Source organism: Leuciscus leuciscus (genome assembly GCF_965113295.1).
Source record: "Leuciscus leuciscus genome assembly, chromosome: 17".
NCBI classification, from domain to species: domain Eukaryota; kingdom Metazoa; phylum Chordata; class Actinopteri; order Cypriniformes; family Leuciscidae; genus Leuciscus; species Leuciscus leuciscus.
The window spans coordinates 18,137,534-18,151,998 of NC_138741.1; the positions used below are offsets into that span (position 1 = coordinate 18,137,534).

Here is a 14,465-nt window from a genome sequence, read left to right on the forward strand (position 1 = left end):
TTGTCATGTTTTTTCAAGTCTCTTACGCTCAAAGGCTGCATTTATTTGATAAAAAAATACAGTAAAAACAGTAATTTTGTGAAATATTAATCTAAAATCTAACAATTTTAATATATAGCCTATATATATAAAAAAAAATGTATTCCTATGATGGCAAAGATAAATTTTCAGCATCATTACTCCAGTCATCAGTGTCACATGATCCTTTAGAAATCATTCTAATATGCTGATTTGGTGCTCAAGAAACATCAATGTTGAAATATCAATGGTGAAAACCGTTGTGCAGCTTAATATTTTTGTGGAAATTGTGATACATTTTTTGGGATTCATTGAAGAATATATAAAAAACAGCATTTATTTGAAATAGTAATCTTTTGTAACAATGTAAAAATCTTTCCTTTCATTTTGATCAACTTGCTGCATCCATGCTGAATAAAAGTATTAATTCTTATTGACCCGAAACTTCTGAATGGTAGTACATGACCACCCGCATTTACACAGTGTTAAGATCCTCGGTATCTGTTTTGTGTGGGTTGTTGTTTTGTATATGTGTGCAGGGATTGGCTGCTGTCGGAGGAGCCTGATTGGCGGATCTACTGATGCGCCGCTTTAAAAGGGCGGCGCTAATCAAAGATGTGGAGCTCATTCTGGCGTTGGCCTTGTTTGTGATTATTTAATTAGGTTCTTTCTTATGTTTTAGGATCGTAGGGGTGTCCTGACATTTATTTTGACTTTGTTTGTGATTTGTTTATTTATAGGGAGTTAGGGAATTTTCTTTGTAATTTTGTTTATTCCCTGATTAGATCATTTATACATGTTTTATTTATAAGTCTATTTTGTTTATTATTTTGGCCTTGGGGCACCCTGAAGCCATTGCTCCTTAATTTAAATTACTTTTTCCACCCTAAATAAATTATACTTTTTGTGGAACTTAGAATTGTGTCTTTGGTAATCTGTCGGCTGGGGCTGGTTCCCTATTTTACCAACTGCAAAAGTTCACGTCAAGCCCGTCCTTATTGCACGGGTCGTAACAACAGTGTGAACTTCGCCAGTATGCCGTGGTCAGCCAATCACAACAGAGGTCTTTTACGTGTAAAAGTCTTAAAGGTAAAGTAACAATTTAAGTCTACAGATCAGAGAAAAGGTGGGATATGGTCATTTAAAAAACCTCAGTGAAGAAAATCAAGTTTTTAATGTTGTTTATTTGTCTATGTGGTGTTTTTAATATGCTTTAAAAAAACTATGTGCAAATTCATAAGTCAACACCACTGCTGAGTATTTTCTCCATAAAACTTCAGTGAACCAAAGACGGTCTCAAAAACGCGGTTTAAAATCGCAGTTGTTCTCTACGTCACAAATGCCGTCGTAACCAATCCTGTCACAATGGGAGCGGGGCTTTAGCATATCATTAACAATTCTCTAAAGCAGGGGGGGTCTCAAGAGAAGCCAGGTTATCCCGGTATATTTTTATGTTGGTATGAAAAATCGGGTAGATGTAGCAATATAGCAGGTTAATTATGAGTATGATGTATATAACGATGTTATGATGAACTATGCCTTTCTCCACTGAAGTTGTTCAAAGCATTTGTAAGGATGCTGATTTTTAGAAGGCAGAATGATATGGCGAACAGGAACATTGTTTGTGTAACATTAGCAACACATTATTAGCTGTTTGAAAACACAGTCAAGCAAAATTATATTCATATTAATTATCGTTATGTGTCCGACGTTATAGAGAGTGATACATAAAACGCATTACCATTCTGATACATCGACTTGTAAATGAGCCTGTATAATTCACTCTTCCACTTCTTCTGAATCAGTTTCTGGTTCAAACATATATGGCTGAATTAAACCAGAATTTCTACTTGCCATTGTGTAGCGTTTACCACAGTAAAGTTGAACGAGTGGAACAGGTAGTCTGGGCTGGTGTGATGCAGGGTGGAGGCGGGGCTCATTTGCATATTCATAGCTCCAAGTATAGTAATTGAAGCAAGGGTGTAGAGTTACATTCAAGCTATTTTCACAGGAAAAAACTTTTAAATATGTAATTTTGGTGATCAAAGATGAGTTTTAAAATACAATTATTGACTACAGGTGGACTTTAAAACTGCATTATGATGCTAGACTAACCTTGACTAACAGAACTAAAAAATAAATTAAACTAAAGAAATAAAAATACAAAAATAATAATGACACAAGATATGGTCCCTTTAAGAGGTCCACATTCCATCTTGATTTAAATAAAGGGTACAATATGTGTGTGTGGGGTGGCAGGGGTATTAGAGGTTGAAAGGCAGAGGTTGAGTGGGGGCCATTAAAAATCAGGGGCTGTTATTGATCAGTGCAGGGAGGTATGCAGAGGACTGTGGCTAAAAGGTTCTCCCAGTTGAAACGGGTTTAAGGCCACACACCTTCAGGAGAGGAGAGACCAGGAGAAGATTAATCTAAAGTTACTCTCTCCATCTCCACCATGTCATTCAAACTGCTCTCGGCCTTAAAACCCCTCAAACACACGCACACACACACACGCACGTACACACATGCAAACACACACTCCTGATCCTTGTGTACACAAATGAACACACACAAACCAAACACATACAATCATCAAACGCACACACACCTGCCTCGTTCACATCAAACATGCTGAATAAGGCGATTTGGTCAATCTGCAGCCGGCCAACTTCCCCACTCAAACAGGTATTCTTTCTAGAGATTACACTAAAGATTTGTTTTCATTTCTTCGCAGCCTTTTTTCTCATTCTCTCCCTCTCGTGCTCCCTCTCTCTTTCTCTGAAGCCAGAAGTGTAATCCCTGGCAGATAAAACTAAGGACTTACAACAGGAAGATTACCGAGAGCTTTGTAGCCTGTGTGTAGCAAGTCAACGTGGGTATTGGAGAGCTCTTCGAGTGCTTAACTCATGAACTGAGCTCACACACATACTCACACACGCAGGAGAGAAGGATAATGATAGTGGTATTACAGTAACGGGCTCAAAACACTCACACACACCTGCCCCGATGGCTCGAGGACCCTCTAAGAAGTGAAATGCTAACTGCCATGCTGTGAACTGCTACAGATCCGATGATGGGGATGCAGAAGCCGTTTAAGAGGTAAATGAGGTCCATCCAAAACCTTTTGGATGAGGAACAAGTTCTACGTTTGCCCAGAATCTGATCAGGATAGGCACATTAAGCCAAAACACACACCTGGACAAAGTTTCTCTGAGGTAAAGTCAGTACACTGATGCTTGTGACATTCTTGGAGCACAAACATCTTTCACAGATGCTTTGAAGAGGATGCTTTCTCTCTCTCTCTCTCCTTCTCTGCCCAAATAGCCCTCACTTTATTTATATTTTCATCAAATGGAGTGATTTTACAGATAAAAGCTCTAAGACTTTCTCTCTCTCTCTGTGTCCTGAGGCCTTAAGGTCTTAAAGAGTCTCAGATTCTCAGGTTCTGTCCTGCATCACTCAGCGGTAGAGGGCCAGCTGAGGGAGATTATTCTGGTAGAGTTTCACAGATTATGAGGGCACTATTGGGGTCTCTGTCAGTAGGGGTTTCGTGGCCTCTCTTCAGCTCTCTGAAGGGACGGGCGGTCCATGTGCAGGAGCGGAACCGGGCCTCGAGCTGGGCTTAACCATGCTCCCTCGGACTTGGCCCAGGGTTCAGAGGGGGGTAACTGGACCCGGGTGAAATAGGGAGCATGAAAAGCAAGCTTTGCGGGGGGGTTGAAGCTGCCTTTTTGAAAAGTGTAATTTACAGTCATGATGGAGAAAAAAGTTAATAAAAAATTATGATATATACTTTATATAATATATATTTATATATACAGTACACAATAAAACAAACAAACAAACACACACACACACACACATATATATATATATATATATATATATATATATATATTTATGTTATGTTTATTATATGCAAAATCATAAATAAAAAAAAATACAGTATTTATAATTAAAAAGAACAACTTTATTTTAAAAGTGCTCTTTAAATTTCTTATTGTTAAACTTTTCATCTTGTTCAAAACATTGAAAGGGCTGATGCTACAACAGAGAAAAAAAGACCAGAAGCATTGAAACGACCATGTGGAGTCAAAACCCACCAGTGTTCACACAAACTAATTAAAAAATGCCACTGCCATCTGCGAACTCAATTAAATAATGTTAATTCACTTTAATTTCAATTTATCTATGTTGCAGTCTGAATCAGACAGTAGAGAGTGGAAAACAAAGAAGTGTAATGAAAGAGTGTAACCTGGCCCTGTCCCTCCCACTGTGGGCTCTCAGGTCATGAACACCATCATTTAATTTGGTCTTGTGATTAGTTCTACTAGTTCAGAACCTTTTCATAAACTTATAAAAACTGAGAAAATGGAAGGTTACTGCGCTGAATTCTTTAGTCACGATTTCTTTGAGAGAAAAGACAGATAAAGTAAAACTCAAGTGAAAGTGAACATGACCGCACAAAGTTACTAACATCTTTCTCAAAACTTTGAGTTTTTCGTCTTGGTTGTGAGAGAACTAGCCCCTGGCACCGCCTCACTCCGGAAGGCTTTATGTAAATCTAAAGAGCTTTGCAGTGACTGCGTTTGCCGTTTCTTTATATTAAAATACAGACCATAATTTATGAAGCGTGAACTGATGAAAATCCTCAGATCAGTGCGTCCCTGTGTGGAAGACTGCTGTTAAACGACAGAGAGGAGAGAGGGGTGAGCAGGGAGGTGTAAAATCGCTTTGCTGGAAAAGACAAACGACAAGGGAGATAAAAAAAAAAAAAGAGGAGGAGAAAAAGATGTACTAGTGAATCAGAACATCCCTTTCTTTTTTCGCAGCCCAAGACATCCTATTCCACTCTTCCTTGATGCATCCAGATTAATTCTTCAACATATTTCAAAAACTGCATCCTGAAATGCTAATATATCAAAGTTCTTGAGAGCCAAATAAGTGCAACCAATAAAGGCAACCTTTTTGTCATGAAGTGCCATTTTAAGCGCATACACATACATATTTTAAATATCATAATGGCTAACATAAAAATAGTACAAGACCTTAAATATTTCTGAAGCCATTTTTCATAAAATTTTTCATTTGTCAAAATCCTTGTTTGTTTTCAGGTTTAAATTAGACTTTGAAGAACAGATTTCCAATGGGCCTGTTTACACCTGGTCATTCATGCGTTTTTACTGATCGGATAGCTTGGCAACATAAATGTGTCTAAATGTGTCTACGCAAAACGAATATAAATCTAATCTTCAATTCCCATGCTACATGCAAATTGACGAAAAAGAAAGCAACAGATATGAGCTTCATTTTATTTATCATCAGCCAATTTCAAGATCAAACACTGCAACTGGAGAGAGAGCAGCATCAGCTCTGGTAAGATAATTTTAGTGTCACTACTTTTAATGAAGACGACTTTTGGTTAAACTTATGGTTTAATTTTTGGCAGTTTGCACGTCGACTATCTGAAGTGATGTTCAGCCTTTCTGCGGTGATGCGCGCTCTAGTAGTGCTGTCATATCTTGGTAACAGGGGCCGTTATAACACGCTCTCTTCTGTTTAGATTTTACCATTTTAGGAGGAGTAAGATTTATATTTGTGGCTTCAACAACTAGATGCATTTTGTCTGGTTTCATCTGGATTGCGGAAAAAAGCCGACCCCTGATCTAGATCTTTCCATCCTTTGAAAATAAAATGTGAAAATGACTAAACTAACTGTTGCTTTTACATGTAAAGAGGCAACTACCGGACAGAAGAAGACTGCAAGTCAGCTAGATGAATCTAGATTCAAATAAATAAAAACTTAAAAGGTGCATTCAGTAATTTGGTGCTAATTTAAAAAGTTTGAAACATTAATAAATAAATTGTGTTTTTGAGAAGAATCAGCTTGCTAATGAACTACTGAATATACATTTAACACAAGGCAAAATCATGTTAAGTTATCAGCAAAAACACAGTCTAATTAAAAATAAAAACGCTAAACTAACGTCAATCATTTTAAAATGAATCATTTTAAACTAAATTATTTTAAATAGTTATAAACCAATTTAAATGTACAGTATGTAAAATGGATATTCATTTTGAGATTTGTAAATAGAATCAGGCCGTGTAAGCAGAATGACGGTGAACTGAAAGGAGAGCCCTTTAGAAAATATTCAAATCTTTACCAGATTGTGTTTACAAGACCATGCTGACGTTACCATACACACACCCAGATTCCCTCTGTGAACGCATGTGTCTTCGGGGATGCTCTAATCCACAAACTACTTCCAACAATTTCAACATTTCCATTACTTTGTGTTTTTTCAGAGATTATTGAGGTGTCCTATTCATTCGTTTTTCAACCTGCACCTTCCGCCTCACCTCAGGTCTGCGCGTGTGTGAGGGGGTTCCTCCAGCAAACACAAACACACATAGAAGATTCAAGGCCTTTGGGCTTCCCCGTAACTTTATTCTGAATGTGTGTGTACATTCTCTAGCTAATCCCATTTGACTTTTTTTCATGCTAAGGTCATCTCATACACCACATTCAGAGGAAACAACCTCCGCATGCAGTCAAAGAATGGAATCATAATCCGTACGAAGTGGGTGTGGGATAGAGATCGAGGGAGCACATGATCAGAATAAATAGGGTTCTGTTGGAAATATGACATCTCCGATCAAAAACCCAACACTGAGAATCATTCTGACGGACCAATCACTCTGGTTTTAGTCGGACAGATCTGATGTGAGCCCAACGGCGTACTCACTAGGCAACTCGGAGCACAAATCCCATGAATCCATGAGCTGAAGTTTGGACACCACTTCCTGTTTCTGAGGAGTTGTTCGTATTTTCCTGATGTCTATGTGTGTGTGTCCTCACAGGCCACTGAATTTGGGTAATTAAATGTTTAAGTTGGGCAGGTCTTCTCAGGCGCGGACACACACAAGTGCTGTGCTGTGATAAACCCCTCGCTATAATTAAATATGGACTACATTATAACGCACACACTCGCAGGCGTAAATAAAAACACTCGGCCTGTGGGGATTTAATCTGGCCATGTATAAGCCCCTCTGCAGCGGCCCGACGCCTTCCTTGCTCTCATTCACACTCGGTGGGCTTCCCTTCGCCCCCTGCACCCTACGCCCCACACCCTCAGCCAGAGAGGGACCGCAGAGCCAGTTAATTAGACTCACTAAAGCATTGAGTGAAGAGAATCATAATGCATATATAACGATCCTACAGAGCAGCTAATACATGCCTGTATTCAAATGCTCGGAGTGAAGCGTGCAGGAAGAGGACAGAAAGCAGATGAGAGGGATGGAGTGAGTGGTCCTGGATGTCAAAAAGTGAAATGAATGGGGAAAACAAGAAATGTGGCACTGTTGGAAAAAAGTGACCGAAATAAAGACCCTGTAATGACAATGAAAACTAGATTTGCCTTTTCCTGAAGGAAATATCACAATGACACGCCCCAATTAAATGTACTTTCCATTAAAATAATGTCATGTTTTACAAGTCACAATCACAAGTCGGTATGCAAATATTACAGGGACATCATCACTGGCAGTTTTCTAAAATTGAGATTTTAAAACAAACTTAGACCAACATTCAAATGGCTAGAGTCAGATTTTGTTTTGTTTTTTTGAAAGAAATTAATACTTTTGATCAATTTAATATGTCCTTTCGGAATAGTGACATTAAAGACATTTATAATGTTACAAAATATTTCTAATAAATGCTGTTCTTTTGAAGTGTCTATTCGTGAAAGAATCCTGAAAAACACATATCATGAGTATTAAGAAGCATTACAGTTTCAATACTGATAATAATTAATGACTCATGAGCATATTAGAATGATTTCTGAAAGATCATGTGACACTGGAGACTGTAATGATGTAATGATTAGTAATGATGCTGGAAATTTAGCTTTGCATTACAGGAATAAATTACATTTTAAAATAGATTAAAATAGACAGTTATTTTAAATTGTAAAAATATATATATATATATTAAAAAAAAAATATATATATACATGTTTAATTTATAATTGTTCAAATGCAGCCTTGGTAAGCATAAGACTTTCCAAAACATCAAAAAAAAAATCTTACTGACACCAAACTTTTGAATGGTAGTGTATAAAACTGTATGTTGAAGTATAAAGTATAAAGTTTACAAAAATACAGGAAAAGTATATCGTTTTAAGTGAAGGCTAGTATTTATCTACCAAAGAATGATCAATGTATTCTGTATAGCTGTGTTCCAAAACCTAGTGATCTGCCTACTTGGACAGCATTATAGGCATCCTAGGTGCACTCCTGACACAAACAACTGACACATACCCATTACTCATTAAGAGTAGGGACAACCATTTTAGACCATGCGTCATGTGCACTGACCATTTTTCTCTGGTTAAACTAGCACAGGTTTCCCACACCTTGGTTAACTTCCAACTCAAGGACCTTTCAAGGACTTTCCAGATCCAATACCCACAAATTCAAGGACTTAATGTGGAGACACATTTTAAGTGAGAGCAAGGTTACATTGTTTCAGCGGTTTCAGCCTATTTTTGCAATGTTTCATGGTGTGTCTGTGAAACGTTGAGGTACCATTGTAGTAGTTTTGAGCGCGCGTGAACGTCATGGCAACGTACAACACGAAGTACCTCATGTGGGAAACACTTAAAGGGATAGTTCACTTTGTAATTAATTTTTGGTATGTTTTAGCTTACCTCAAGGGCATCCAAGATGTAGGTGTCTTTTTTTCCGCAGTAGTTTCAATTTTGATATTTTTAGGTCAAACCGTTCTTGTCTGTCAGTCATATAATGCAGGTCTATGGTCACCACCTCAAAGAGCATGCACAGAGTCCAAATTAAAACAATTCCCCGTCGTCCAAATTAAACAATTCCCCATCGTAAGTACACATTGATGGCCTAAGACACGAAACGAGCGGTTTGTGTGAGAAAACGAACAGTATTTATATCGTTTTTACCTCTTATACGCAGCCATGTCCAAGTGATCTGATCTGACGTGTACGCAGACTGGTGCATAGATATATACACACTAGATGTCGCCTTGTCTACGGCAGTTCATTGGAACGAATGTCTTTAAGGCGACATCTAGTGTATGTCTATGCACTAGGGCTGTCCCCGACTATGGATTTTCATAGTCGAATCAGAATCGTCATGTCTTGCCTATAGTCGACTAATAGTCGAATCATGTGTATGGGGGTGGGGGGTTGGGGGCGGGGCTTTAACGTTTCAAAGCCGCGATGTACAGAAAATCACACAAAGATATAGAAGAAAATGTATAAAAACATTTTTGATCAATAAAACTAAGAAATAACATAAATAACTCCAGAAAGGCCACACTGCAGATTTGCATTTCACATGCAAATCAAATTAAATCGGCTAAATTACCTGCGCGAGCAGGCCAGCCTACAGCACAACATCGATGCACCGAAAAAATAAACAATTAATTTACTAAATTAAATTAGAACAGAATATACCTTTCTAATAAATGAAAATACAAAACGAAATAAATCAGAATCAAGTCACAGGATGAGGAGCAAATGTGTGCAAAATGCCTAAAGTGCAGGGGAACATATATTCAAAACACAAGCCACAAATAGTTAGATTAGATAACCCTGACAGATTAATAAATAAAATAAAAATAAAGAAATTATTAAAATAACGATAGTAGCCAGAATTTTCAACTTTGTCTTTTTAACTGCAGAAACAACAATAAATGCTAAACTGGAGTGGCAGACTTTTTAGCTAAAAATGTTCACAGCATCCAAAAATAAAATTAGAACCGGCTGAAAAGTTTTGAAATCACTAGTTGTACCTGATCAAGAGAACAAATCCAGTCTTTCACTTTGTCTGTGTCCGTTGGAGTCTTTTCAAATTGCGCGCGCGGATAAAATACATTCTAACGTGAAACCCAGTCTATGCGTGAAACATGTTAACGTTGGCCGGCAGAAGTGCGATCATGGTTTTCCTGATGCTAAATCCAGCCTTGGAGAATATCCTTTCTGATGGTGTACATCCACACTTTAGATTTTCTTATCCCAGACATTGTTAAAGATTTAAATCCTTGCCGCGAAGACGCTCCTCTGTCGGTCACGGATTGAAAGTGAAACTTAAATCTGTCACGGGGTGTTTGGATTTATTCACGCACGTTAAAAAATATTTATTAAAAGCTTCTTTCTTTGCACATTTTTATATAGGCCTACAGCATTATCATAATAGGCTGAATATTAACGTATTGACATAAAAGCTAGTTCTATGTGAAATCAGACATTGAGCGCCCTCATAAAGCCAAAGTGGCATGATCCTCGTTTCATAACACCTCTGCGAAGATTCGACCGTGAGATCGGTAGTCGAATCAGGCTCCTCCTATCGAAGCATCGAATCTTCGACTATTCGGGGTCACCCCTACTATGCACCAGTCTGCGTACACGTCAGATCAGATCACTTGGACATGGCTGCGTATAAGAGGTAAAAACGATATAAATACTGTTCGTTTTCTCACACAAACCGCTCGTTTCGTGTCTTAGGCCATCAATGTGTACTTACGATGGGGAATTGTTTAATTTGGACGACGGGGAATTGTTTTAATTTGGACTCTGTGCATGCTCTTTGAGGTGATGACCATAGACCTGCATTATATGACTGACAGACAAGAACGGTTTGACCTAAAAATATCAAAATTGAAACTACTGTGGAAAAAAAGACACCTACATCTTGGATGCCCTTGAGGTAAGCTAAAACATACCAAAAATTTATTTCAAAGTGAACTATCCCTTTAACGTAAGGCGTAAATGCGAGTAACTAACGTAAATCAAGCTAGCTAATATGCATAGGTCACGAAATGTTGGCGAAATAACACATTTGCGGACTGGAGGGAATAATGGAATTTTTTCCCAGAAAACTTCTTGCACAAAGTAAATTCAAGCACTTTCAAGGATCTGTATCTATGTATTGTTATTTTCAAAAACTTTCCAGGGCCTTGACTTTTTTTTTTTTTTTTTGATTCACAAACTTTCAAGGACTTCAAGGACTCGTGGGAACCCTTCTAGCAAAATGGATTCGGACACGCCCTAAGTGCACTTGCGCAGAGCGCTTTAGACCATGCGCTTAGATCGTTAAAATAGGGCCCTAAGACAGCATTTCATCACACGCCAATGTCTGACTCTATTGTAAATAAAGTCCTAATGTGGAGAGGAAGATTTACCTTAGGTGAGGATGAGGCCAACTCTCTCCCTATCACAGCTGTGACAGCTGAGGGTGCCAGGGCAGGTGGAGTGGACGTTCCTTCAGGAGCTGAAGTCTTTGGTGCCGGGCCTCCAGGGGCCACAGCAAGGTTGGGTCCAGCACTAGGAGCCTGAGGGGCCCGGCGTTTGGTGCTCATATCTGAGGTGTTACTGTCTGCGGTGGAGGACCTGGGCTCATAGAACGGGTTTGATCTGAGAGCGGGAGAACAATTTGTTGTATTAGCAAATAAAACTTAAACAAGCAAATTGGCAATTTATGTGATTTTGTTCACTCAACATGTAATTGTAAATTTAGCAAAATTTTTTTGTTTAAAATATTTAGATTTTCTGCACCTTTCCACTTGTCAGACTGTTATGTGTGAGTGTGGTTGTCTTCAGGTAAAGGAGGCATCAGCAAGCATTATTAGCCAATAAAACGCTCTGCTGACTACGAGAAAGACCAGGTGCTCCAGAGGTCACGTCTTATGAACTTTGACCTGTGGCCTCGTCAGAGAGCTCACTGACAGGCGGACACAGACGTCCGCTGGCATCAATACACACTGCTGTGTAAAGGCCCATCACTCATCACAGACATACACACATACATGAACACACACATACACACACAATGAGGAGAAAAGACTGAGCAGGTATTCAGCTGAAAGACAAGGTTAAAGACAAAGTATCCCAAGCTTCCAAGCTTATGGACAAAGACAGAGAGTGAGAGAGCAAGAAAGGAGGTAGGAAAGAGCTGACAGAAATGTAACCAAGTAAAAGAGAAAGAAGTGGAAAGTGCAGTCAAAACAACTGGAGGTGAAAGAGAGGACGAGAGACAGAAAGAGAAAGAGAAAAAGCAAATTAGAAAGAGAAGGTTTTAGAGAGATTTGACCAGTAAGATTTATTTATTTTAAAATATGTCTCATGTACAGTACAACTTCCTTAGGCCAATCCTGTGACCAAACAAAATTGGAAAAATAATTATCAGTTTGCAACTTAGAAATTTTAAAATAAAAATAGTTAACTTTTTGTTTAAAAAAATAGGTTTTTTTCCTTGTTTCTTGCAGGTGCGACAAAATTTTGTTAGAGTTCGTACTGTGTCCAACAAGTTGCCCAACTGATAAGAGCTGCCATTTGTGTTGCATATGAAAAACCTCTAACTGCAAACGAAACCACGATTCTTGTTTGAGCTGTGCAGTGCAGACAGTTTATCAGCTCGGACCAATATTAGACAGTACAGCGCAAGCTCAGAACAGGTTTACTCGCATCAGTCGAGGGCCTGTCTCGATCATGCGACATGTTACTACACAGCGGTGGGAGATCCACTGAGAAAGCGTTTGAATTCGGCGCAGTATTACTAACATCATTGCAAGATCTAACAAGTAAACATGTAATATTATTAGTTACTGCACTTATAAAAAAATAATAATAATTTTGTGATTAAAATTACATTTATGATTAAAAATCCCCCCACCCCCCAGCGCTACCAGATCAGGTGCTGGTGCCACCATCTGTAGAACTTAGTGGCACCAGTGCTACTGCTCTCAAATGTTAGTCTGGAGCCCTGCATAAATATATAGTTCAAAAGTTTCTGTCAGATTTGATTTTGAAAGACAATTATTTTATTCAGACAGGATGCATTAAATTAATCAAAAGTGAGAGTAAAGAATTATAATGTTACAAAAGATTTCTATTTCAGATAAATGCTGTTCTAAAAAGTTATCTGTGTCTTCTCTCATTTTCGCTACAAAACGTCAGGTTTGGAGACGTGTGTCCCTGCTGGAGCACTGTGAGTGAGTGAGCGAGTGAGTGAGGGATGAGAGAAATGCAGAGATGAACAGACAAGGCCAAAGAATGTGGGGAACAACAGAAGCCTTGTTCCTGCTGAAAGAACTCGCTCACCACTTTCTTCTCTTCCGACAAGTGCTTTTCTCCTTCGCTCATACACACACACACACACACACACACACTCACATACTACTAATGAACAATAGAAGAGCAAATAGAGGACAAATTGTGTGTTCCTGAACCGAAATGTTTTGTCAATTAAAATAATAATCACTTAAAATGTTCTGCTGTAACCAAGAGCCCCTCCCACAGTGTATCCCAGAATTCCTGAACTTACTCATCTAGCTCCTCCTCCTCTGTCCTGGCTGTGTTGGCGTACAGGTATTTGCTCATGTCCACCGGCCGGACGTTCTTCCTCTTGCTGCTTCTGGGTGGAGATATTTTAGGCTGGGGTTCGGGCTCAGGCTCAGCTTCGTCAAACGGGTTCCCGTATTGAGAAGGATCCAGGTCTGTGTCAGTCTCATCAAATGGGTTTGAGGGATAAGAGGTGTCCTGATCACACACAGGCTCCTGATCTTTGATAGTGGGCCGAACATGGGACTCAGGAGATGCTTCTAGAAATACACAAACAATGCACAACATCCCCACCTGTATTATCTAAATTAAAACCATGATTACAGTACTATAACATTTATAAACATGAAGAGACACAATAATTGAAAAAATAATAGTCAATAATCTTATGATTGAAACCGTAATAACTTCTGTAATCACAAAAAAGATCGTTTGAAAGCAGCTTTACAGTGATAACAGTAAAATTACTCGATGATTCAAACAGTTAATTTCAGGCTGTACAGCAGCTCTAAAAGAAAATACTATAGTATCACTGTTCAGCTGAAATCAGTTCAGTGTTGATTCAGTTCCTTTGTAAAGATTATCAATTATTAAATGAGTTAATTTAATCTATAAAGCGTTCTGGAGAAGACAGTGATGTCATTGACCAGCTCAGTTCAGTTCTCAAACAAATGTGTGAACAAAAAACATTTGCTGTTATATGAAGCTATTCTAAAAGTTCATTTTTTGTTAGTTGGGTGTAATAGAATAGATTAACAAGCTGTAATGCTCAAAAGCCATATTTTTCATATACTGTACATTTGCATTACCTCTATTCCCAGTCTAATTTCTACAAAGCCCCCACTTGCGAAAAGCCCAGAGTGCTCTGATTGGCCAGCTGACCCAGGGCATTGTTTGTGACCGTCCAAAAACTTCAAGCGTGTGCCGAGAATCTAACAGGCCATACCATAATAGCGAGCTTAAGCTTCCAAGGCTTTTAAAGCAATTGTAAACACACAGTTAATAATGTCATCATTATTACCGCATGAGATTGAGTCAACGTCAGATTCTGAAAGTGCAGATGATCAAGGACTA

General features: G+C 38.6%; 1 protein-coding gene across 6 annotated transcripts in view; it reads right to left on the reverse strand.

Moving 5' to 3' along the window:
* ehbp1 (EH domain binding protein 1) overlaps positions 1 to 14,465 on the reverse strand; it is a 140,692-nt gene that overhangs the window by 76,052 nt on the left and 50,175 nt on the right. For all 6 annotated transcript variants that reach the window (XM_082142728.1, XM_082142727.1, XM_082142729.1 and 3 more), the window contains 2 exons: positions 13,375 to 13,651; positions 11,234 to 11,465 (listed from right to left, as the gene is read on the reverse strand). In XM_082142728.1, coding sequence (XP_081998854.1) covers positions 11,234 to 11,465; positions 13,375 to 13,651 — 509 coding nt within the window. The remainder of the gene's footprint in view (positions 1 to 11,233; positions 11,466 to 13,374; positions 13,652 to 14,465) is intronic.